This window comes from Pithys albifrons, chromosome 3, assembly GCF_047495875.1.
Source record: "Pithys albifrons albifrons isolate INPA30051 chromosome 3, PitAlb_v1, whole genome shotgun sequence".
Taxonomy (NCBI): domain Eukaryota; kingdom Metazoa; phylum Chordata; class Aves; order Passeriformes; family Thamnophilidae; genus Pithys; species Pithys albifrons.
This window is the reverse complement of record NC_092460.1, coordinates 50387075-50411100: the sequence shown is the minus strand read 5'-3', so window position 1 is coordinate 50411100 and position 24026 is coordinate 50387075. Positions and strand designations below refer to the sequence as shown.

At 44.2% G+C, this 24026-nt stretch overlaps 2 protein-coding genes across 4 annotated transcripts in view; both read right to left on the bottom strand.

Annotated features, from left to right (window-relative positions):
- SGSM3 (small G protein signaling modulator 3) overlaps positions 1 to 4810 on the bottom strand; it is a 30448-nt gene extending 25638 nt beyond the window's left edge. For 2 of the 3 annotated variants that reach the window (XM_071551830.1, XM_071551828.1), the window contains exons 1-2: positions 4726 to 4810; positions 3960 to 4009 (exon numbers count right to left, since the gene is read on the bottom strand). The gene's annotated coding sequence lies outside the window, so the exon portion shown is untranslated. Of the gene's footprint in view, positions 1 to 3959; positions 4010 to 4085; positions 4327 to 4725 lie in introns of those variants that run through there. The other variant, XM_071551829.1, reaches the window with a different exon arrangement.
- A 2458-nt stretch (positions 4811 to 7268) lies between these two features.
- ADSL (adenylosuccinate lyase) lies at positions 7269 to 23983 on the bottom strand. The gene is made up of 13 exons (XM_071551826.1): positions 23742 to 23983; positions 19855 to 20058; positions 18688 to 18732; positions 17804 to 17883; positions 15842 to 16013; positions 15495 to 15541; positions 15003 to 15093; positions 14173 to 14242; positions 12761 to 12908; positions 10640 to 10730; positions 9704 to 9793; positions 7712 to 7888; positions 7269 to 7413 (listed from the first exon to the last, which is right to left on the bottom strand). Exons 1-13 carry the CDS (start codon positions 23895 to 23897, stop codon positions 7327 to 7329), a joined length of 1458 nt encoding a protein of 485 aa, XP_071407927.1. The 5' UTR covers positions 23898 to 23983; the 3' UTR covers positions 7269 to 7326.
- Between the last annotated feature and the right edge of the window lie 43 nt (positions 23984 to 24026).

Genomic DNA, 24026 nt, shown 5'->3' with positions numbered 1-24026 from the left:
AAGTAAACTGGAACTCTGCATCTCCTGCCATCCTCCTACATTTACTTTGTAGCTTTTTGGCCTTATTGGAAATATAATTTTGTGCAGAAATGTAACTAAAGGTATTTCCAAGCAACAGTTCTGTTCCCTGCATTGAGTGTTGTCCAGCAAATCAGCTTGCTGCAATGACAGCCCCACTAGAGCTGCTGAACCACTATCAGTTTATGCAAAAGGAACAGAACATGTAACTTTCAGTTTTGTATTAATTTCATCTCCATTTTGAAAATAAGGATGTGAAAAAGCAGAATCCCACTTTCTACTGCTTACACACTAAACAGACAGACCACAGATGGACTTCCTGATCACAGTTCAATGAATCAAGCTTGTTTCTGAAAAATCCCTACACAACACCTACTTATGTAGAATGCAGAAGTCCTACATACCAACAGATATTTGATTTTCGTAGCAGAATTGCCTTTTGTTTGCCTGGCTCTGAAGCAAACAGCATGGCAGCTAAGCATGAACTGCACTGCTGTGGAGAAACTCTTGTTAGCCAAGACCCTTGGAATCAGAGGAGGTGGAGTTTCTCCTTTCCTGGTGGTCCCATTATTTGAGTGGTGAAGAGATACATGATGGGAATATAGAGTGCTCCTTGCATCTCACTGAGCAGGATTACAATTGAGTACTGGAAGAACAGTTATTGGGGTTTTCTATCAGCATTGAATAAGGTTAGAAAAAAAGCCAGGATACCAACGAGCATGGCATTCACTCTCACTGCACAGCAGAGTTCTCCTTCCAACACAGAGACAAGAAAACCTCTATGTGCCACAAAAGGCAGGCCTGCAATCGCTCTAGTCTTCAAGGCTTAGGGTAAAGGCAATTCCATGTAAAACACCAGAAGGCAAATATAAAATGAAGGTTTCTGATCAGTGTCTAAGGAGACCCCAAGCACACCTTCCATGACAGTCAGATACTGCACAATAAATGGACACTTTCAGCTAAATAAACACAGTGCAGGACCAGGGCACTTCTGCAGAACTCGACAGAAAATTGTTTTCCCCAAAACTATCCAGAAGTGGTTTGTACCTTCTGGCCCATGAACTTCTGCAAGACTGCAAACTATTTATAAGATGCCTGTGGAAAATAATTGCATCTGTCCAATATCATTTGAATACAGAAGATTGAAAGAAAGCATTTCTGCTGGAGATGCAGGGTTGCACCAGTCAAAGAAAGCCTGAAAGACACGTGTGACAGTTACTTAAGGTCAGGTATTGTGAAGACTTTCATATAACACTCCCACCCTGAGTGGTGACAAGCAGTGCTATCCAAGGCTCTCTCCACCACTACCCCTGTTGGCTCACCCCAAGTGAAGGTTTGATTCTCAGGCTGGTCTCATCCTACCATTCCCAGTCACAAAGAGCCTGAGGAACGGCTCTTCCTTGGCATGGTCTCAGATAGATTTGCAGAGGTTTAGCTGTCAGGGCTTGCTGTCACTTCCTGAGGCACAGGAAAGGCTCCATTCAGGTCAGGCCCTTGTAACTCTGTCGTGTTGCTCTTTTCTCTGGTATTTGCAAAAATAGATTCATCTTGCAGGATTCTAAGCAGGTGTTGCTCCAGTAAATGTTATTTTTAGGGGCAGTATATCCCACATTATATCCCTCTGCCTTTACAGAGCTTAACTTTCTGAAGAGGTTAGTAACACTCAAAACACCTCTCAGGACTATTTGCAAAGCTCTTATCTAGCATGTCAGACTACTTAGATCTTGCTCCTGCAGAAATTTATATGCACAGATGACTTAAGAGGAAAAAAAGCAAAATATACAATGATTGTTAACATTTGTAACAAAACAAGGCAAAATCTTTGATATTTCCTCATTCTGGGGATCAGGAAGACTTCTTCAGAAAAAAAGGGCTGCCAGGTTATGGACATTTTCTCTCATGTCTGAATCATCAGATACTTCCCAGCCAAGAAATATTGCACTGTTTGGGGGCAACAGTAGTTCTTGTAGTCATACTAATATCAATATACCATCTTCTTTTCACTCATCTCATAAAAAAGAGTGATTGAATTTCTCCTAGGGTGTTTTTCTTAAGCCAGAAACAAAATGGCTCTGTTACCAATACAACTTGTTGCATCCCAGTTCAAAAACGCTGAGGCTTCCTCAGAGACAAAACAAATGTGGCAGGACAACATCCTCCTCCTCTTTCCTACCTGGTATCAACAGTAACACAGCTGACAAGTGAGAATTTCCCCAGCGCTCCCAGATACTCACCCTATGTAAGCTTTATGCAATGAAAGGTGGCACAGAAAGAAGTTCAGGCAAATCTTGGTGTGGCTGAAGACACAAACCCAACACACCAACACCTCTCCAGCTCTTGAGGGACACTTGGAGGGACACTGCATTCACAACACAGCACGAAGCTATTTGTTCACCTCATCCTACTCGCCAGCTACAAAATCTCTGTATCCTACCCATTCGAGCTAGGCCAGGATCCAGGATAACCAGTGTGATACAGATCACTACCCTGGGGTGCTGCTGATTTAGTTACAAGAGCTGTAGGACCACGTACAGCAAAATACAAGGTGCCTTATCTTTACCACCACAGATGAAGCTGCAATACTACATAGGATTTATTTTTTAAAGTTTTCTGTACTTATGTTTGGTGAGAAGTTTGTAATTAACAGTCAGGAAGAGACATCATGCCACTCCAGGGGGGTGAACTCAAAGCACCCCAAATAACAAAAGTGTGAAACAATTTTGCAGCACATAAACCAATTCTAAGAATGGGACTGAAACTGGCAGCCCATTTCACACAGATCCCTTAACCAATAATCTCTCCTGTTACCATGCTACCTCAGGTAAAAGACACTGATTTAAAGGCTAAACATTCTGATTATTGCCTGACTTTCAAGATTTTCAAGGTCCTTTAAAACCGTGAGATTAGCAAAAGATCTCAAGTTATGGGACAGCAAGTGACAGGTTAAAAGCACAGCAATGAAGAAAAACCTAAATGACCTTAGCAGAGACCCCAAAACTGGAGAGTTATTTCAGTCCTGAGTAGGTGTGCAGTACTTCCTTCAACTCAACTCCATCACCCCCTGACCAGTGCAATTCCTCCAGAAATACACCCTCCTCTCTGCTGCCCCTCAAGGATTCCCCTGCTCTTCTTCAGAGGAAGAGTCACTATGAATGACATCTCCCTGAGAATACCAAGCCACATTATCAAAACATCATCATAAAAAGGAATTAAGAAAGGAAGTACTCGTCATTTTAATCACTTAAATGCAGAATTAACATAACTTCGTATTAACATGACACAACCAGTCCCCACCCTGACCTCTTTAATTACATGTCATGCCTCTTCTCACCCCCTTCCTTCCCTTTTGCTTTGTGAATTCTCCAGATTAGGAATCTAACTTTTGTTTCTGCATAGGGAAAGCCACACACACAGTGTGTAGATCCAGAAATATGTTAAGAAATTGATTTTTGTTCCAGTGTCTGTTTCAAGGCATCACTCCAAACAGTGTAGCAGCTGAAAAAGTAATCTAGAATGCAGATTATCCAGCAAGCAATTGGGTTCCAGTCAACATTTCAGCAAAAGCACACCAATGCCCCACTCCTGCTAGGCTGGCAGCTCCTTCTTGAGTGATTCCAAGATCCAGTTTTCCACTATTAAAAAAATACTGATCTTAAATCCAGCAAGACTGCTTCTCTCTCCCACCGATTTGCACAGAAGGAGCCTTCATTTCCTGAAGGCACTTTATCCTCCCCCCCCCTCAAAAAATCGCAGCAAGCCATGCAGAGTACAGCTAAAACATCATGAAGTAGGAAGCTATGACATCACATAAAACTCCCCCCCACACACACTGAAATCAACTTGTTGAGAAGGAAAGTACCTGCTTAAATTCAGACATCCCTCAAAAAATTAGGAAGAAATCAAAGCAGACACACAGGAAATTTTTCTTGTCCCACCCTTACCAGCTCTGTGAAGAGACACCAACAGCCGTCCCGGAGCCCACAGCCACTGCCTGCAACGAGATTTAAATACGTGTGACAACAGTTCTTCGCTCCTGTGAATTTACATCACCAGGTTAGAGGAATTACATCTGTCTCCTGCCTTCCTTCTGACGTCTATTATAGCTGACAATCACAGGGCCTGCAGCACATCTCTCTGTGCCTGGAGGACACTGCCATATTTCCCCTCTCTGTTCCGTGACTGTTCCTTCCCCCCAGCCAGGCAGGAGACAGACTGTCTCTCCCTCCGGGGCACCCCCGAGGAAGGGCGCAAGTGTGGAGAGAAAACGAACACGGCAGAGCAGGACGGACGAGACCCGCGGAGTGGCAGCCACAGGCAGGGGAAAGGCGAGTTACGGGAGAGGCACGTCCCAGGGGGAGGCAGGGAGAAGGTGCCCAGGCAGCCGAGCCCAGCCGAGCCGGCGTGAGTCACTCGCGGAGCCAGACCTGCGTCAGCGCAGCAGGTGCGCGGCGGCTCCCCGGGCTGCGGGTCCTTCCCTGCCCCCGCCTCGCCTCACACAGGGCCCGGCATCGGGGCCGCCCGGGAGGGGAGCCGGGCAGAGCTGGGGGGGGCCGCACCAGGTGGCAGGAGCGCTCCTGGTGAGCCCCCGCGGCGCGGGGAGGCGCAGGACTGGCAGCCTCGGGGGGCGAGGGGCGGCCCGCGGGCAGAGTCCCGCTCCCCGCCGAGCCCCAGCCCTGGTCCCGGCTCCGCTCCCGGCCCCGCACGCACCTGCCGCTCCCTCCGCCGCCACCGCCGCGCTCCCCTCAGGGCGGGCGCCCGGCCCGACCCGGTGGCCCCACACGCCGCGCCAAGGCGCATGCGCGGGATGCGGGCGGCGGCGCGGGGCACGCTGGGGGCTGTAGGCCGGGAGCCCGGCCGGAATGCCGCGGGATGCTCGGGATGCCCATGCTCGGGAATCGCCCCTCCAAGCTGGGCACAGACCTGCCGCCGACTGGAGAGTGGCACTGCCACACACACGGACTGCAGGGACACCGGGCAGAAGCGTCCAGAAGTAGGATTAGTCACATAATCAATCAGGCTGGAAAAGACCTCTTAGATAACCCATTCCAACCTGTGACCAAATACATGTCACCTAGACCATGGCACTCAGTGCCACGTGCAGTCTTTCCTTAAACAACTCTAGGGAGGGTGACCCCCTCACTTCACTCGGCAGCCCATTCCCGTTTCCAACCACTCTTTCTGTGAAGAAATTCCTCCTAAGGTCCAACCAAAGCCTCCTCTGGCACAGCTTAACACCATGTCCTCTCCCCCTGTTGCCAGTTGCCTGTGAGAGAAGGCTGTTCCCCCCCCGGCTACACTCTCCTTTGAGGTAGTTGTGGAGGGCAATAAAGTCACCCCTGAGCCTCCTCTTCTCAAGGCTAAACATCCCTCAGCCACTCCCTGTAAGACCTGTGCTCCAGACCCTTCACCAGCCTTGTTGCCTTTCTCTGGACCTGTTCCAGCATCAAAATGTCCTCCCTGAATTTAGAGGCCCAGAACTGGACACAGAACCCAAGGTGTGGCCTCACCAGTGCTGAGTACAAGAGAAGAATTAAGAGCTGTACAGTCAAGAGCTGCTCCTGAAGCACTGCTTGGTGACCTGCTCCCACCATTGAAGAACAGGGAGGAACTACAGCTGGTGTCACTGCCAACACCACCAGAAAGAAGAAAACCAGGTCCCCAACCAAGGAGTAAAAGTCTAACAGATGATCTGTGTATCATGCCAGTTTTCTAGTAGGGTGACATTTCCTCTGTGCCATTGTTATTTTTTTTAAACTTTCCAGGAAAACGAGTCCAACAGCTACCAGCTGGCAGCCTCTTCCTAGCACTAAGGTTCATTTCCAGCTGAGGAGAAAAGATACATTAGCTGCGCCTCTTCTCTGCACAGTTTGGTTGGGGTTTTTTAAGGAGGAAGTCCAAAAAAGGAGGACTTCTGCATCTGCCTGTTTTCTTTCTTGGCTATCCATTTGAATAATAGTCTGAAAACTACTAGTGTTCAATTAGTTATCCTTTCCAAACAGATGGCTAATTTAATGTTAATAGCACAAGCAGGCAAAATGTTTTATTTTAAACACCATAAAACTCAGAAATATTTGAGACATTTTGAATTTTGCCATAATCTAGGGGAAAGGTAAAGCCAGAGAAATTTGAATGAAGGGAAATCATGGCCTGAAGCTTCTCACTGCTCTGACCACTTAATTAGACAAGCCTCATTAAAACTGTATTTTAAAATCCTCCTTAAAACAATGATGGCCTCAAGGACAGCAGGTAGCTACTTTCAATTAGTTCTGCTTTTCTTAATTCTTTCCAGCAACCACACTTCAAAAATAATCAAGTAATCCTCATTATGTCATTTATGAGGGTCTGAATAAATGAGAGGCAAGAGGGAGCTTTTTATTGCACTGATGCATAAGGAATGGTCTGTGATGTAATAACACTGGAAGAAGAGGTAAGGAACTATTCCAGTTTAAGTCAAAGGGAGAAGAGTTTGGTCCAATACTTAATGTCCAGAAAAGCAGACATTACAAACCAGAACATTCATGTCAGAAAGGAAATTAAGCCTCTTGGATTTCTCTGGCATCCAATGAATTCCAGTATCTTTTTTCTATCCTTATCACAAAAAACGTACCTGTAGTAGAGATCAACTTTCACGTGCCAGAGTCCACCTACCATTCAGTATCAATCACCTACAGCCAAGGACCACAATCACAGCCAACTCACAATGGCTGGTTCCTAACCCACATCTGTAAATACAATTTTCAGAAGCTACAGAGCCAGAGGCACAGTGTTAAACTAGGATGGGAGCACTAAAGGACCACCAGTTTGATGAGCCAAGAAGTTCCATGGCCTCTCCCTTGCATTACTACTACTATTTTGGCCTATTTGCTCCCCAAGTCACAGTACTCTGAACAAACTTTTATAAACTTTTGAGACACTTGCGGAGAAAGTTTCAGAGCAGATGAGTAAGAAGGAAATGGGAGTGGGCTCAGTTCCCCTTATCTCCCTCTTCAACAAGTCAGTCCTACATGAGTGTCAGGCAGCACCTGGCATTGCTCTGACAGCTGGCACTGCTCTGTAAGGGACCAGTGAAAGATGCTGTGATAGTCACCTTGTCACAACTGAGTGTTTCTCAGTAACTCAGCACTCTGTAAATGGAGACTTTACTAAACAGCAGACAAAGAATGAAAAGTTCCCCTGCAATGAAGGTGGTTGTAAACCCTGGGGGTTAAATGCACTGCAAAGAACCAAAATAAAATGATACTGTAAATAGATCTGGGTTAATAAGGCTTTTATTATCTTCTTGTACCCACAAATCGTTGCAGACTATACCTAAAGTGCCAGTTCAATTTTTCCACCCATCTTGCTTTGGTATGGAATCAGTGCTGGTCGAACCTCCTCCTTCAGGAATTTTGCCACCTGTTCAAGAAAGATTAAGAAACAAAATTTGGAAAAGGGCTTGCCTTCTCTCCTCCCCATTCAGACCTGCTTGTCTTGCTGAGGTCTCTCTTTCACAAAGTCTGCTATGTCCAGGGTCAAAAGTGTGAAGCCCACATTAAAGAGAGACAAGAAAGACAAGGGAATCAAAAGGTAGGAATGTGTCTGCCTTAGCAGTGTGGGCAGAGTTACATAATATGTCCACTCTGGCATACAAAAGGATATAGGAATAAACAACAGACTGCATTACAGCACCCACAGCCTCTTTCAACTACTTTACCTGTTGAGGAGCACGTCCAGTGAAGGAGGAGGGATCCAACAGGCTTTCAAGTTGCTTATGGATAGGGCTGAAGTAGGGATCAGCACGGACACGGTCAATGAAGTCATTATCGCCCCCTTGCTGCTTCACAACAGCAGCTGCTTGCTGGGAGAGAACACGAATCTTCTCATGGCAATCCTGTAGGTGCACAGGGAAGAAAGCAGAAGAAAAAAGTCATTCCATTGCTACTGACAGCACATGTTCATCACACGAACTTGTGCAGGAGGGAGGAACATCAAAGCGTACTGCCCCAGACAGCACACAAATGGGACACAGCCTGGGCTGCAGTGTCTCATGTACCACTGCGTTACAGCAAGGCTTTCTTCATCCTTCCTCATCTGCCCTTTGAGGTTAAAATAGTCTGAATGTCATACACACTTCCTCTTGAATTATACCACAAAGTTATGACACTGGAATCCTTTATACTTCTTCAAATTTTCCAAATACTCTTAGGAGTCACTATAGGATTTTTTTTTTTGAGATGGAAACAATGTAAAACATCTACTGATTAGGGAAAATGAAACAAACTGTCCAACCAAACAAGCAGTGAGACTACATGGTGGCATTTACAGCCATGCAAGAACCTTCTCCTCAAATGTATTACCCTTGATCTACCTTCACTTAAGAGGGAAATAATCTGTTTCCTCCATCTAAATGTCGTTTTGCTTCAGCACCAACCCACATCAGCTGAGCAGAATTGTCTTCTTGATGGTTAGGGAAGGAAGCTGTTTAGTAGTGGTGAAAGGAAGTGAGTTTCTGTGCTATGGGGTGATAAAGTCTAGAAAGTGTGCTGTTCCAAAGCTCCCAGCACAGGAAAACAGAACATATGAGCACCTTTTACAAATGTACAACTCTATAGGTGTGTAAGAGCACCAGAAAGAATGCAGGCCAAAAGCAGACGTAAATGAATCACAGAATCACACTCTTCAACCTAATTAAAATAGAGAAGACTGTTTAAGAATAGGATACTTTAGAAAGAGAACAAGTAGAAAAGATAATGAAACTTATTCACATGATGTGACCCCTTAAAACATTTAGTTGGGAACCTTACTCACTGACCTAGTGACAAATGTCAAGAGACACAGGGGAGTAAAACAAAGGAAAAAGGATGTTTCCTGACTAACATAATGGGTGAGTCGTCACAAGTGTTTCAGAAAACTAGAACTGCATATATTCTACTCAAAGCTTCTATCAAACTCTTTTGCTATTTGCTATCTTGCACATTTAACTTCTCTCCCTGATGTAGAAATAATCATAGAAGGAAAAATTACTATCTAAAACGTAAGTGAAAATAAGGTGTTTTTAACTGAATTGTGAAATTAAAATATAAGAAAATATAATCTAATTAAAATTATAAGAAAATATAATCTAAGTCTAGATTTATTTGCTAAGGAAAATACTTAATTTCAGTTTGCTTGAACACAGAAAACTGAATGAAGGACGATAAACAAAGTTGTTACTATGCTATACTGAATTAGGGAAGAATGACACATGAATAAATGGTTCAGAATGGTCTCACTTGCTTTTTCATTAAAGGACAGACTCATTCTCTCTTAATTTACAAGGGTAGCCATCTGCTAACACGCTCCATTTAAAGAAGCCTGGCCCAAAAGGAAAATGCCTACTAGTATTTAATACAAACACAGTTCTGCCTCTCCTCCAGCAGAAAATGCCTACTAGTATTTAATACAAACACAGTTCTGCCTCTCCTCCAGCAGACAGTCAGATTAGCTCAAACACACAGTGTTTCTGTCACAGAATATGGATCTCTGCCACTGCTCTCCCCTCAGAGAGCAGAGTCTGGCTTTGCAGCACCAGTGTAATATTAACAACTCTGCAGGAGCTGGGGAACAGCAAAGAAAGGTGATGCAGGACAAAAGCTCAGGTACTTTTGTTTCTCAGGAGACAAAAGCCAGGCAGGGAACAAAGGTATTTTGGACATTGCATTTGTACCTGACGATTGCCCCCTGCTTTCACCATCGCCATGATTATATTCTCTGTGGCCATGAATGGCAGCTCCTGCCGGATCCTCCTCTCAATCACCTTAAACAAAAAAAAGTAAACAGAAAAAAGAAACAGCATTTTAGAAATTCTATAGACAACTGTGACTGCCACTGAAGTTTTCCTCTCCCTTTGAATCTCCAGGACTAGGCAATGATCACAGAACCATAGAACAGTTTGGGTTAGAAGGGATTTTAAAAGACCACAGAATCCAACCCTCCTGCCAATGAGCAGGGACATTTTCATCGAGATCGGGTTGCTCAGAGCCACATGCAACCTGACCGTGAATGTTTCCAGGGATGGGGCATCCACCATCTCTCTGGGGAGTCAGCTCCAGTGTTTTACCACCCTCACTGTAAAAAACTTCTTTCCTGCACCATCTAAATCGTCTGTCAGTTTAAAACCATTACCCCTTGTAATAGGCCCTGCTAAAAAGTTTGTCCCCATGATGCAAAGATAACTTCTCATTTTGAATTTAGCTCTCGTAATCCAGGTATTAAAGCTGACAACACGTACAATCTTTATCTTGTAAGGACATTACTGCGGAAAAAATGTACAATAGTTTTTTTTTCTAACTTGTAGGTAAGTTACAGGACTATATGAGATCTGTCTTGACAGTATCTTTTATTCCTAATTTCTACAGATCCATTCTGTAGTTTGGGGAAAAAATATCCTTTATGAGAAGTTTTGAATTTACTTTCTTTAGGCTTCAACAAGTACACCTTCATGCATGTCCTACAAACAGTGAGAATATGGCCAGAACAGAGAGCAAAACTCAGAACCCATTTGAACGAACAGATTAAAATCTAAACCTTAGAGTGGGTGAATTTTTGTCTGCTGGGGCCCAGTAACAGCATTACCAAGGACACACATTATCTCCTGCATTACCTTTGGATACACCACGAGTCCCTCAGAGATATTCTGCAGTGTGCTCAGAATGATGTCAGCTGTGAGGAAACCCTCAGCCAGACACACGCGCCTGCAAAGCACACACCCCCAGAGCCCCGGTTAGCAATAAAGGCCATGTTCCAGTCTACCTCACATCCCTCGGTTTCTGTAAGTAATTCTGTAAATAGCATTACCGTGGCCTTAAAGCTGGAACTGCTTTCCTTTTCTTTTTGGTCAGTAGAGAGAGAGAAAAACAGAAAGGGTGAGGGCACGCATAGAAAGCTCCAAGATAATTTACTGATTACACAGGTAGGAAAGAAGGTAGCAATTTACAGCATCTTCCCCTATGTGTTCTGTGTTGAACTGTCTACTGATCCTACCCTCCAGCAGTAAGACATGTTGCACACTCATGCTGTGCCTGGCTGTGCTCAGTGGGTAACTTCCAAAGTTATCCATGCATTTGGCAGGGGTTTCCTCCAAGAAACCTGCTCCTGCTCACAAAGGAGGCACCTGACAAAAAGGAAAGGAGGGAAAAAAAAAGAGTAGTGGCAACTCAGCTGCATCAGCAAAAGGCTCTGCATCACAGTGCAGCAAACACAGCATCATCCATCTGTGATAACAGGGCCTGGCCAGTTCTAAACTTTGAACTTTTAAAATATCCTAGTACTCAAACCTTGTGCTACATCTAAGCCCTCCAGCTCTATCATACACTCTGAAAAACAACTCTGCTTGCTCTGTCTTCCAAAACACCATAGCTTTAACAAAAAAAATCAGATTTATAATTGGCTTATGAAGGAGGCAAATTACTCTATTAGAGATGAAAAGAAAATTTGAAACATTGCAATACATCTCTGAACACTTGGAAGGTATTGGGAAATAAACACACAGTATCATCTAGTATCTAATTTCTTAAATTTACATTGTTTTCTGCAGTGTATGCAGCTCTTCTCTTAACGAGACCAGCAGCTGTGGAGTAAAATCCTTGTAGGCAAAGATCTTCTATGCTTGTGTGAAACTCTAAGCAGACATGATGTTTATGGAGATGTTCTAAAAATAACATTCAGTACTAACCAAAAGATGGAAGCATTGAATTTAATTGCTGTAATTTACCTGATAATTACAGGTAACTTTTGCTCAGCTCAAAATGGTCATAATGAAGAATCATAAAACAAAGCAAAGTTTGCTGCGCAATATTCTAAAGACCTACACAGATTTTTATGAAACGTTATTTAAAAAAAAAGTAATTGTGTTCTTTCTCTAGGATCTGAGCCACTTCTTGCAAAGAATATTTTACAAGTAGATTAAGATAAGGGGTTTTTTTAGATTTGGAGGGTTGAGGTGTTACTGTTAAAATGTTGGATTATTCTTTAAGGAGTGAAAAAGAAAAATGTCAAAAAACACATTCAAAAGAGACAGGGAAGAAAATTTGAGGAATGTGAGTACCGTTATATGTTGCTGTTGAAACAAAAAGACTATGACAGCAATTTATTACCATGGCTTCTGTATCCCTCCCTCTCTCTGCTGGTTTACTTTGCAGAAGATCTTGACATTAAAAAAACCCAACAGTTTTTATCTGTTCTTGTAGAGGCAATCACTTTGTAGCCTCTAGGTTCTGTATGTGTGTATGTATGGCCAGACCTCTCGAACGCAGATTTGGGCAGGGCTCTCCCCACGTGGGTGTGCCCTTCCAGCCTGCACAGTGGATTTTTAGGTCAGGCACGGCGTGCGCAGAACGGGCCCCACCGTTTAAGTCCTGAGGTCCATCTGCCACGGCCGAGCGAGCTTGGACAGTGACAGGGAAGTCCTCGGGACTGTCACAGCACCCGGTACTGACCGGGGCTGACCCTGCTGAGCATCCGAGATGTGACGGGATGGGATGGCAGGGAGGCATTGAACTGCCAGGGGATGGTCCAACTGAGACTCAAACTCAGGTCCTTGGGATTCAGAGTCCAGACTGCTCTCCATTACACCACAGGACTGCCCTCTACGTTCTATTGAAACCACTTTTTATTAAGGTGGTAATATGCAGTTTTAGTTTAAAAATGGTATTTTCTAAATAGTTCAAAGGACCTTCCTGCACAAGAGCTCCTGGAAGTGCAGCATCACACAGCCTAAACCAACCTGTTGGCACTGTCATCCAGCGTCCGCTCAAACCACTGAACAGCGGCTGTCTGGAGCGGGTCCATCACCAGCGTCATCAGGTGCCGCGCGAGGCTGCAGCAGCGCTCCGAGCGCATTGGGTTCCTCTTGTAAGGCATAGCACTTGAACCTGTGAAAGCAGAAAGAGGGGTGGAAATGGGCAACAGAGTAGTGCCTTCAGGAAGAAGGATGAAGGTCCTTCCCTAGATAAGAAAAATGTCTCAGAAATCATGGTTTTGACTAAAATCTCAAAACACGATTTTTTAAGGACAATATGGAATAAAGCGGGCTTAAGCTCTGCCAGGGGAGGTTTAGGTTGGATATCAGGAAGAAGTTCTTTACAGACAGCATGGTCAGGCACTGGAATGGCCTGCCCAGGGAGGTGGTGGATTCTCTCCGACCCTGGAGGTTTTTAAGGTGAGACTGGATGTGGCACTGAGTGCCATGATCTGGTAATCAAAGTGGGGTTGGATTAAGGGTTGGACTTGATGATCTCAAAGGTCTCTTCCAACCCAACTGATTCTATGAAAGAAAATTACACTGCCATCGTCCCATTCAGATCAGAAATAGACAAATGTGGGGATAGAAAAAGTGAGAAGACATTTTTGCAATTTGCAAAACAGAAGCACTACCCCATAAAAAGAGGAAATAGTTTTTAATGTAGTATTTAGCATCACCTCTCTAGGCTATCCATGGCAATCTTAGAAGTGTTCAAGCCTCCATCTGGTCAGTAACATTGTCCTTCAAAGTCAGGTACTTAAACTGCTGCCTTTTGCTCTAGTGAATGGATATCAAAACCATCCAAACAATGTAGAATGGCACAAATAACAGACAGGACTGAAGTTTAATTTGCAGATTCTGTACAACTGAACTTTCTTCCAGCCACGAGCCAAAACTCTACATTTCCTCCTCCCTTTCTACCAATGTTGGAACCACACAATTGGCATTCTTCTGGCAAGGGTCCAGCCTAGTTTCATTGTTACAAATTTGTCTCCTTAAAAAGACCAAAATGCTGAGTTGAGCTGAAAACCTACAGCTCCAGTCAGCTTCACGATGAATAGAAAACTCTAAGTACTCCTCAGACCCAAGTCTTCCTCTCTAGGCAATGGGACATACACAGCTACTTCTGCTCTTCCCCCAAAGCCAGGAAGTGCACAAATACAAATCTGATTTTAATTACTTAATATCCAGAAACCTTTAGGTAAGGTACTTTTTCTTCCTTCCTTTTTCCTCCTCTTCTTTTTTTTTTAAAGGACCCAAAATACTAACAATGTCAACTCCAGTTAATTTAAAATAATTTCTGTCAGTGACATTTCTAAGTTTGTTCAAAAGGTTGCACCAGCATCAATGAAAGGACACACACACCAGTCCAGGAAGTGTCTCTCATCCCTTACCAATCTGTTCTTTCTCAAAAGGCTCCTCTATCTCCTTCAGGTTGGCCAAAAGACGGATGTCAGTGCAAATCTAGGAATAAAGCACAAGAAATAAACAAACAGAACCAAACTAACGCCCACCAAAGTATGCTCCTGTGAGTGTTCTTGGAGAAGTGTTTGCATCTGGGTCCAAGAAGTAAACTGGGTGCGGTGAAAAATTTGGCCAAAAAACCTGACACTGCAATCATATTTCCTGGCCTAAAAATGTCATTCAAGAAAACACAAAGTAAACAGCATGTCCACTGTATTAGAAGAGAATAGGACTCCATTGCATGGAATGGGAGATAGACTGGGAGAGAATACTGGAAATGCATAACAAAATTACACAGTGATTTGCAAACACAGATAATGTGTGCTCACTGAACCTGAAAAAAACTAAAAAAGAAAATACTACAGATCACTCCCAGAAGAGAAGGGAGGAAATGGAGATAAATCAGTGAAAACAATCCATAAGGACAGAGAGAACGGTGTCATTACCAGAGAAGCAATTAACTAGGAGCAAATGATGAAATTTAAAATCACACACACCACTAAGAAAGACTCTCTAATGGGATCAATTTAGCTCTACTATCTGATCTGGTCAGCAAACTTGCTTTATTTATCACTAGTGTGAAGATCTTTGAGTTTGAGTACCGCACATAACCAGCAGTGAATTTACATGATCAGAAAGAAGACAGATAAACAAGGAACACCAATACTTCTCATGAAGAGCATGTTGCACCATGAGCACTTTCTCTTCAAGATCTAAAACGTTTTACCCACTTTCCAATGTATCCAAGTAGGGCACTCACCTTGTGTACAGATGCCCCCAGACTGGCCAGCACAGACAGGACCCCAATATCCACCTTGCGACTGTAGGTCTGCCCTGTGACCATGTAAGCCCTGAAGTAAGAACAGGAGTTGAGTGTTCCAGACAGACACAACAGTACTGCAAGACTTTGAGCAAGGAGATGGCTCAAAGCGGAGAGCTGTCACTCTGCCCTGATGAGAGGAACTTTGGGTTCATGCTGTCTGTTTCTCGGGGCAGCATACAGATGGGAGAGCAGAAAACAGAGGAAAAATGAACAGCTGTGCTTTGACAGGGAGACAAGTAGAAGTGGCCTGTTTAGGAGGTGAAGTTTCATGCAGGAAGCTGCAACTGGGAATGCAAGCTGGAAAGGGGGATAAGTGAACACCAGGACAGACATCAATTTGGCATCTTGGGGTATCTGAGCGAACACCACCACCAGGAGTCACACTTTGCTTCCACCAAATACAGGTGACTAAGTATGCTTGTTACATACCGCTTAAATCCTGCCTTTGCAGTCACTAATCTGTCCAGTTCTTCAACCTCAGGGTGAAGAAAAAATAAAACAGAGCTCAAAATACAACAACTCAATATGATCAGGAAGAGCAAAAATGATCCTTAGCTTTTCTTAGTTTACAGTCATAAAACGTTTTACTTTCTGTGAAGTACCTCTCCCTGAATTCTGCTCACTTTCATACAGAGCCTTGTCAGTGAGCCTCAGAGGAATCACAATGCCCTTGTGAATTTGATGCCAGAATCAACATGTTTCCTCAAAAGGAACATCATTCCAGAACATAAAACTGACAAGACTGCAAAGTCTGTGCCCTGGGCTGTCTGACATACTTTGTTATGGTCTCCCTCAAAGAGCTGCAAGAAGCTGGCTTGAGTGCCAGTGGTGCCTTTTACACCCCGAAAGCGCAGGTCATCCCGAGCCCGCTCCAGATTCTGTAGGTCCATGCACAAGTCCTGAATCCACAAGCAGCAGCGTTTCCCCACAGTGGTGAGCTGGGCAGGTCTGAAAACAACCAAGAACAGAAGGTGACTCGTTGAGGATGTGCACAGTAACTCCCACAAGGACCACACTTTGCTCTGAGTCTGCCATTAAGACATCCTTGCAGGTTCATCTCTCTGACTCATCTGAGCAGAATTTAGCAAGATTTGGCTTATGCAGGAAGATGTACCAGCACATGTATATCACCAGTAAATGGTAGTGAAGATACAATCATTCCTGTCAGGAATTTGATGTATTTCTGTTACGAGAAAACAGCAATTATCCTGTGTATGTGCCTGCCAGGAGGGTCCCCCTGCCGGCCAGAAGGTGGCCATGCAAAAGGGGTGGGTGTGCCTGTCCCTCACCCCAATTCTGCTCGCCCAGGGCACGGGGGGGCATCCTGGCTGACTGATAGCACAGGCATGAACTTCTCAGTGTAGAAACACCTGTATCCACACTGTGGTTTTAAAGGATTCCTCTCAGGGAGTAGCTGGTTTTATTATTTATACAACTGCACTCCTCAGCCCCTGGGCAAACACACATTAGCAGCGCTGTCAGCCAGCGCTTCCTGTAAGGCCTCCAGCTGGTCACTGCAGGCTTCAACCACGCTGACCTCCTGCCAGTGCTCTGAGGTGGAAACAGGGGTGTTATGCAGAAACCAGAAGCTGAAATATTTCAAATTATCGACATGAACTCCAAAGACAACCTCTATACTACTTTAAAAAAAGCATATGCACATGAACAAGGCTCAGATGTAAAAAGGAAGCACGTAAGACCTGGAAGCAGGGACAGGTGATCCAGGAGGAATATAAAGGAACTATTCAACACTGCAGGGAAGGCCAAAACCCACCTGGATGAATTTAGTGTGGGGTGTGAAAGGCAACAAGACAGGCCTCTGCAAGTACATAAGCAGGAAAAGGGAAAGCTAGGGAAAACATGGACCTGATTCTAAACAGAGAAAAGGCCCTGATGACAAAGGACACAGAAAAGGCTGAAGCATCAATACTTTCTTCACCCTGTTTTTTATGATTTCACCTTGCACACACTTCTTGAATACTCCTTTGTTCTCTTTCAAAAGCCAAAATAAAACTAAACACAGAGAATACTGTTCCAAAGAGCTGTAGCTGAAGAGGGCCCTAGGACTAGAGCTGCTGGAATGGACATGTCATATACAGCAAGACAATCACAGACCTGACCTGATGCTTTCACTCTCCTTTGGGAGAAATTTTTAAGTGCCAGACACAGAGTCTGACACAACCTGTGCTTAATTACCCTGCCTCTGTTTTTTCATATCATCAGGGTAGAAGATCCAGGCTTATCTCATGGAGTATTTTAACACCTCTGAAAACAATCTTCATGGAGAAGGAGAAAAAACTACCCAACTACCCTAACAACAGTCCTTTGACTCAGCAGCTGAGTAGCCATTAACAAAACTTTCTAGCTGCAGGTGCAAGTAACTTAAGAGAAAAACTTAAAGAAAATGTTACTGGAAGAAACGATTACTGCAATTCCCAGTCATGCTCTTTTGAAAGAGCCCAGAACATGCACATCTGTGTTTGCCTGCAAGTCATTCTTTATGAAGCCGTGTTAAAGCAACTGCTGACAGCTAGTCAAAGCAACAGTCCAATTTCCAGAGACAAATTTGGAGTCAGGCACACTCTCCTTTTCTCAACTACCAACAGTGCCTTAATGATGTCCAGCAATACCAACTGCTGCTGGTCAGAGATGGGAAAAAGTCTGAAAGCCAGCAGTCCCAGATCAATTTAACCAAGGCACAGAGTACAGAATGAAAGCAAAGGCTGGTGGCTACTTACTGGTAGTGAGTGAAGCCCAAAGCAGGCATGTCAGCGTACTTCTCAGCAAAGTCGGCCAGCCGGCCGATCACCCTTGCCAGCTGGTGGGAGCAGGAAAGACAGAGAAGAGGTGGAATGAGAGGGGAGAAGAAAACACCCCAACAACCCAGTGAAACAACCCAAAACCCCCAGCAGCTAGCAAAGAGCAACACTGTGAGAAAAAGGGGAGGGAAACAACTGTGCAGTCCTTGAATAGCCCCCTCTAATTGTAGAATATGGCACATGTTTCATTTTTTCAGGGCATTCATGCAATTCCTGCTGCTCCAAAACTCAAGCAAGAGATATCACAAGGTGTGGGACTTCAGCTCAAATGAGTCTCATCCTCATGTCTAACCCACTCCTGCAGTTGATTCATCTTGGGTATTTTCTTTATTCTGGAAATGTTCAGAAATAAAGCTGCTTTAGGCATAACTGACATGTACAGCCCAGGGCAAACTAAATGCCAAGACATACAGCTCAGATTGACTACACTGCACTACACTCCCACTGTATTTGACCTCAGGAAACTGTATTATGTAGTTTCTTGAATGCTGACACACCTGTAGGAATATAGTTATGGGGAAGCCTTTGCTGATCCTGAAAGCAATACAGTTGCTTTCTGAAACTAGTAGTGTGGCACGGAAATAAGCAGCTCCTTGTTTAATTCCCACTGTGAGCAAAGAAGCTTTCGGGAAAGACCTGAGAAAGTAAAGGAAAGTAACTGTGCACTTTCTTGAGAACAACCCAGACAGACAGCTCTTGCCAGCTTCCCAGAGAGGGTTAGGAAAATCCAAGTTTAACAGAGGCTATTCAAAGGACACGAGTGTTCCCCAATTCTCAGATACTGTGCACCATGGCATTCTCACCTTGGGTAGCAGCAGGTTAAACCCATCACGGAGGACAATCAGATCCTGAAAGAAGCAAAGAAAGGAACTTTGGGCCATGTCTAAAGGTCCAGACAATGTTTTCGCTCAGAGAGGACACACAGAATTAAAGTATGCATTGCTGACTCAAAAGTTTCTACTTAAAACAAATGCTTTACTTTCCTTCTTGTAACAGAATGTGCACTGAACTTGCTTATGACAAAAATACTGGATCCATCATTGCTCCTTTTATAGTATGCACAGAAAGTCTTAACAAGTGGTAGCAGACCTGTTTCCACCAACTGCCTATGAATTATTTTTAGATACTTGGGACATCCATGGCAGGACAGACTACATCACACAGTCCCAAGTGGAAAATACAGACACTCTAGGCTAAAGACAGCAGGAAAGTAAGGGGACTAATGAGGCCCCCCAGTCATCTTTATTCATACATTTGAGACTGAGGTACAGCCAGGTACAAGTGTCACAAGAAACATGATATTACCTAAAAGCCAAACAGGCCTGTGAAGTGGCAGAGAAAAAATAATCACAGAGCAGCTTCTCATACAACAAAAGCAGTTGTGAAGCTGCAATGGCTAGAAGAGTGGAACAGCAGTGTATACTAAAAATGAGGCTTCAGTTTGCACTGTTTTAGACAGGTTTTTCACAAATATTTTACAGTTCTGTAGAATGGTGGTACATCCCTTTTCACTTAAACTTACCCACTCCCTTGATCACTGAAAAGCTTGTTTTACCCTGAATTAAGGCAGGGGGTCCAAGCAGGAACTGAAAGCTCATGTGCCTTGTTTTGTAAGTCAGTGAGCTGTCCTGGTGGTGTAACTAACAATTCAGAGTTCACACATTCCTGCATGTGTTTGCAACTCACATCTCCTGTCTCCTTGAATATTTAACATGCAAGCAGAACTTCGGGAACAATAAGGTTCCAGACAGATCTTGCTTTACATCAAAAAAAAAGAAAAAAAAAGAGGAACATGCCTTCCTAGGGTAGCTGGGTTGATGTGCAATTAACTTCAAAAGTGAAATGAATAAAAATGTCTGAAAATCTATTTAATATTTTATATAAAGAAGTTTATAAAGAGCAATCAAAAACACAACTGCAGCTTTGTTTTGCTTAGCTCTGCAGGCAGGAAACTGAAAATATTATGTTACCGTGTTATCCCCTACGTAACAGGAAGTTGCTCCAAGGTGAATGATGGCTGCAGCTTTTGGACAGCAGTGGGCAAAGGTGTGAACATGGGCCATCACATCATGACGCAGCTTCTTCTCCTCCTCTGCTGCCATCTTGAAGTCAATGTTGTCCAGATTTGCTTCCATCTCCTGTATCTGCTCATCTGTGATAGGAAGCCCAAGTGACTGCAAAGGGAAAAGAACTTTCTATGGCTTTTTCTCTTTACCAACCAAATTGAAACAGCAGCTGTTTAGATCATTTACTCCTATATGACATCTCACAGAATTGTGGCTTTTGGCATAATCAAGAGTTGCAACAGCAAATGCTTCCACTTCAGGGCTCTCCAAGCTTTTCCAACGGGATAGGACAGTGTTAATTCCCACATGTTCCTCTCAGCCTTCATACTCTCCTCAATCATGTAACATTCCTGAGACAACTACATGAAGTAAGACACATGGGGGAAATTGATATAGAAAGAGTATAGTTTAAACTTTTTTAATGAAGTTTACCCTTTGGGTAAAGACAAATCCATCTGCCATGTAACTAAATAGCTTGTGTCAGGAAGAACTTTTTGGACCACATCTAGACCCACACAACTGTAAACAGTGAGCTTAGAATATATGGAAAGGCACACATGTTTGCACCTTTCCAAAGGCCTGAAGTAACTCTTATCAATCTGAATCTGAACCCTTGTGAAATCCGTTATTTGATCTGGCAGTGGGAGATAAAAGTTCCTATGTCATGTGCAAAACTGATGTTCCCATCCATCCACAAACAACACGTGAGGCCTCTTCCCTATGAGCTTTTGCTGATATTGGCAGTACCTCAGGAGGAAAACCATCAAATGTCCTTCAAACCTGTGTACTCAAGAAAACTAAGTAGGAAAACTGTGTGAGGGAGAACAGAAGGTCTTCCCCAAAGCACCACAGTCAGTGATGTGCTCTCTGGACTGCGCTTTTGAGGTGTCATTCCTTCCTAGGCCATTCCAACATTTTGATGTGCCACTATCACAGCTATGACTGTTCTTCACTGTCCCTAAAGGGTAGAGCAGAGCAGGCAGATGACACGTCACAGCCCCTGGAAACAGACTGAGAACACTGGGCTGCTCACCTAGTAAAGATCATATAACAGAAAAATAATGAGATGTAAATTGAACAAAAAACACTGATAGAGGTTACTACAGGGTCTTTTAAGAGAGAAAACATTTGTATTTGTGCAAAACACATTGTAAGTAAGTTTGATGCTGCAAGATGTCAAAGCTACTTCTAGAAGGGAAACTTCCATGAAATTTGTACTTGACTTTCAAATATCATTGTTTAGGTCCAGAGTTCAAGATTTAAAAAAAGGCATTAACATAAGTATCATACTACAAATGAATTTATACAAAAAAATAAGCTAGAGATTTGGGATGGGTATAAACTCCCATGCTTCAGTTCTTACCTCAAACTTTAACTACTGTCAGTTGGGAAAAGATTAGCTTCTCTTACTAATCACAGGGTTTGCTAAGTCTCCTCTTTCAAACGCCTGGTATTGTCTGCTGAAAGGAACAAAACACTGTATAGACTTTATGTCAAATTCAGTTTCCAACGAAATAATTTTTGAGTTCTTACTTCACATATTCCAACTGGACTACTCAGAATTTTCTTCTGTTAAGCAGGGTGAATATTGAAATCATTTGCCTGGGCCTGTACTTTACCTAAATTTTTATTGCTGAATTACATGTCTTCTTTTATTCCCTGCAACTTTGAGAAAACCTATGGTTAGATCTTCCTCATTCTGATTTACTACCAGACAAGCGTAAGTAACTACTCACAATTCATGAATTACTTTTCATTTTTTAAATGCATCTGAAAAGAAATGCTATGTATCTTCAGTAAGGATGACTGAAGAATCCTCATATGAATATCTAGAAATGAGGATAAGTACTGCAATAAATAGTGCAGCCATATATTTATTACTTAGTGTTTGGGCTGTTTTTTCCATAGAAATGCTCTGCATCTTCTATAAGAAGTTTCTTCTAAGGAAACTGCTTGTATCTATAACTAACTGAGCACTGACAGAGCCAACAGGTGCTGAAAGTAGATGACTCTTCCTCCTTTAGCCCAGAGCTGACACTGGATGACAAACTGCTCTGGAACGAGGAGACAGATAAAAATAGTAGACTCCCTCTTCCCACTACGAAAAGAGAGTAGTAGTTCAAGATCCATCTCTGCTTTCTGGGGACAAAACTCTAGGGCAGCCATGGGAGGGAAAGCAAGGGTCAAGGAAGTCCCGTGTCCAGGGCCTGGGAGCGGAAACCTAAAAGTCTCACAATGGTTCTTTCAAGCAGATAATTTTCTGCTATTGGACAACTTGCATATTTTGTTCTTGGAGAAAGTGAGATGATTATCTGCTGGAATTGCTAAGACTATACTTAAATGATCATGCTTTTAACATGCAAAGCTCCTTAGGCACGTGCTCATGGTATTGCCACTTCCTATACTAGATGAGATTTGCATCGACTTGTCTGCTCACTCACTGTGACAAAAATCAGATGAGTAGCACTTCAGAAGTTGACTCCTGTTTAGCACAGCTGTAAAATGACATCTTCAACTTCTAAAAAAAAATCATGTTTGGTGAGGCTGCTGTAGCAGTAAGATCCTTGAACACAGGAACACATTAATGACACTATGCATTATTGTTCATTCTTCATCATGGTGCTTCTCTGCCCTTAAACTAATAACTTATACTAACAGCCAGACCTGGAGCTTGGATTGCTTCCCAACAATTACAGTACTTCAAAAATGGAAGTAGGACTCTGCACAAAGCAAATGGGCAACTACTGAGTCTAAAAGCTAAAGCCATCCTGTCAGAAGGTGGGGTAGTTTGGTGTGGGTTTTGTGTTTGTTTTTTTTTTTGGGGGGGAGGAACATATTACAGCTTTTTCACTATCAAAAACTTGGAATGAGTCTTTCTCCCAGTCACAAGGAATCAAGTTGGTGCATCTTAAAAACTGTGTCTCAACTAAGACTTGATAATAGCTGTACACATATCCCTAATTATGATCAAAATCCAAGTAAGAAGGTTAAGCTTAAACTGTATTTTAAAAACGTTAACTTGATGGACTCTACTAACACAACAGCTTGCAATCATATGGACATACTCTCAGTTGCTGCTTCCTAGTAGTTGAATTAATACACAATACCCAGTCTTTTGTGGTATTTTTTTTTTTTTTGGCACTCAATCTACCAGAAGCACCGCAAGCACCTCTGGGATAACTGTTCTGCCCACTTTGGCCAAAAGTAAACTTGTCTGGGAATTCAAGGCTATCTCAAAACACCTGGCTGCAGATTCGGGGGGTGGTCCCGTTGGCACGGACTGAGAGCCCTCGGATTGAACAGCAGAGTGGATCATCCATCACACCTCCCGAAAAGCAAACAGCCGAGCGCTGGGAAGGACAACGATGTTTGCCCAAAGGCACTCCCTCACCAAAAACTGCTTAGCAGAGCTTTTACACAACTAATTTTACAAAGCAGGCAAAAGTGCCAGGGGGAGGGTATGAGACGGGAGAGGTGATTCGCTGAGGGGCGACAGGTACGTGGAGGGTTGTGTAGAGGGCTGGGTAACCCTGAGCTGCAAACATTGTCGACTGTGGTGGCCGCGCCGCTGCGGCCCTGCTGCCCCCGACACATGGGAAGGGGCGCCGGGAGGGTGAGGGTGTTCTAGTCAGTTTTCCCACGGGCAGCTCCGGGAGGGCACGGACAGCTCCGGAGGGCATGGCCAGGTCCCGCCGGCTCCCGAGCCCTGCTCCGCCGGAGCTCCGAAGCGAAGCGGGACGTGCAGCAGTCGCAGCCCCCGCTGTGCCCTCAGTGCCCCGTCCCGCCCTTACCTTCTCGGCCTGGGCGAGGTAGAGCCAGAGGCGGCGCCAGGTCCCGAACTTCTTCCTCTCGCTGAAGTTGTATCCCATCTCGGCGCTGGCGTATCGCGACACCAGTGGGGAGCGGTACCGCGCCAGCACGTCCTCGTTGTCTCCGGGGGCCGCCATGGCAGCGGTGGCGGGCAGCGAGGAGCAGGCACCGGGCAGCGGGCAGCGAGCAGACAGCAGAGGGCAGCGGGCCCGGCCCGCGCAAGGCGGGATAAGGCGGGTTTGGCCCCACCCCGCGCCCTGAGGCGG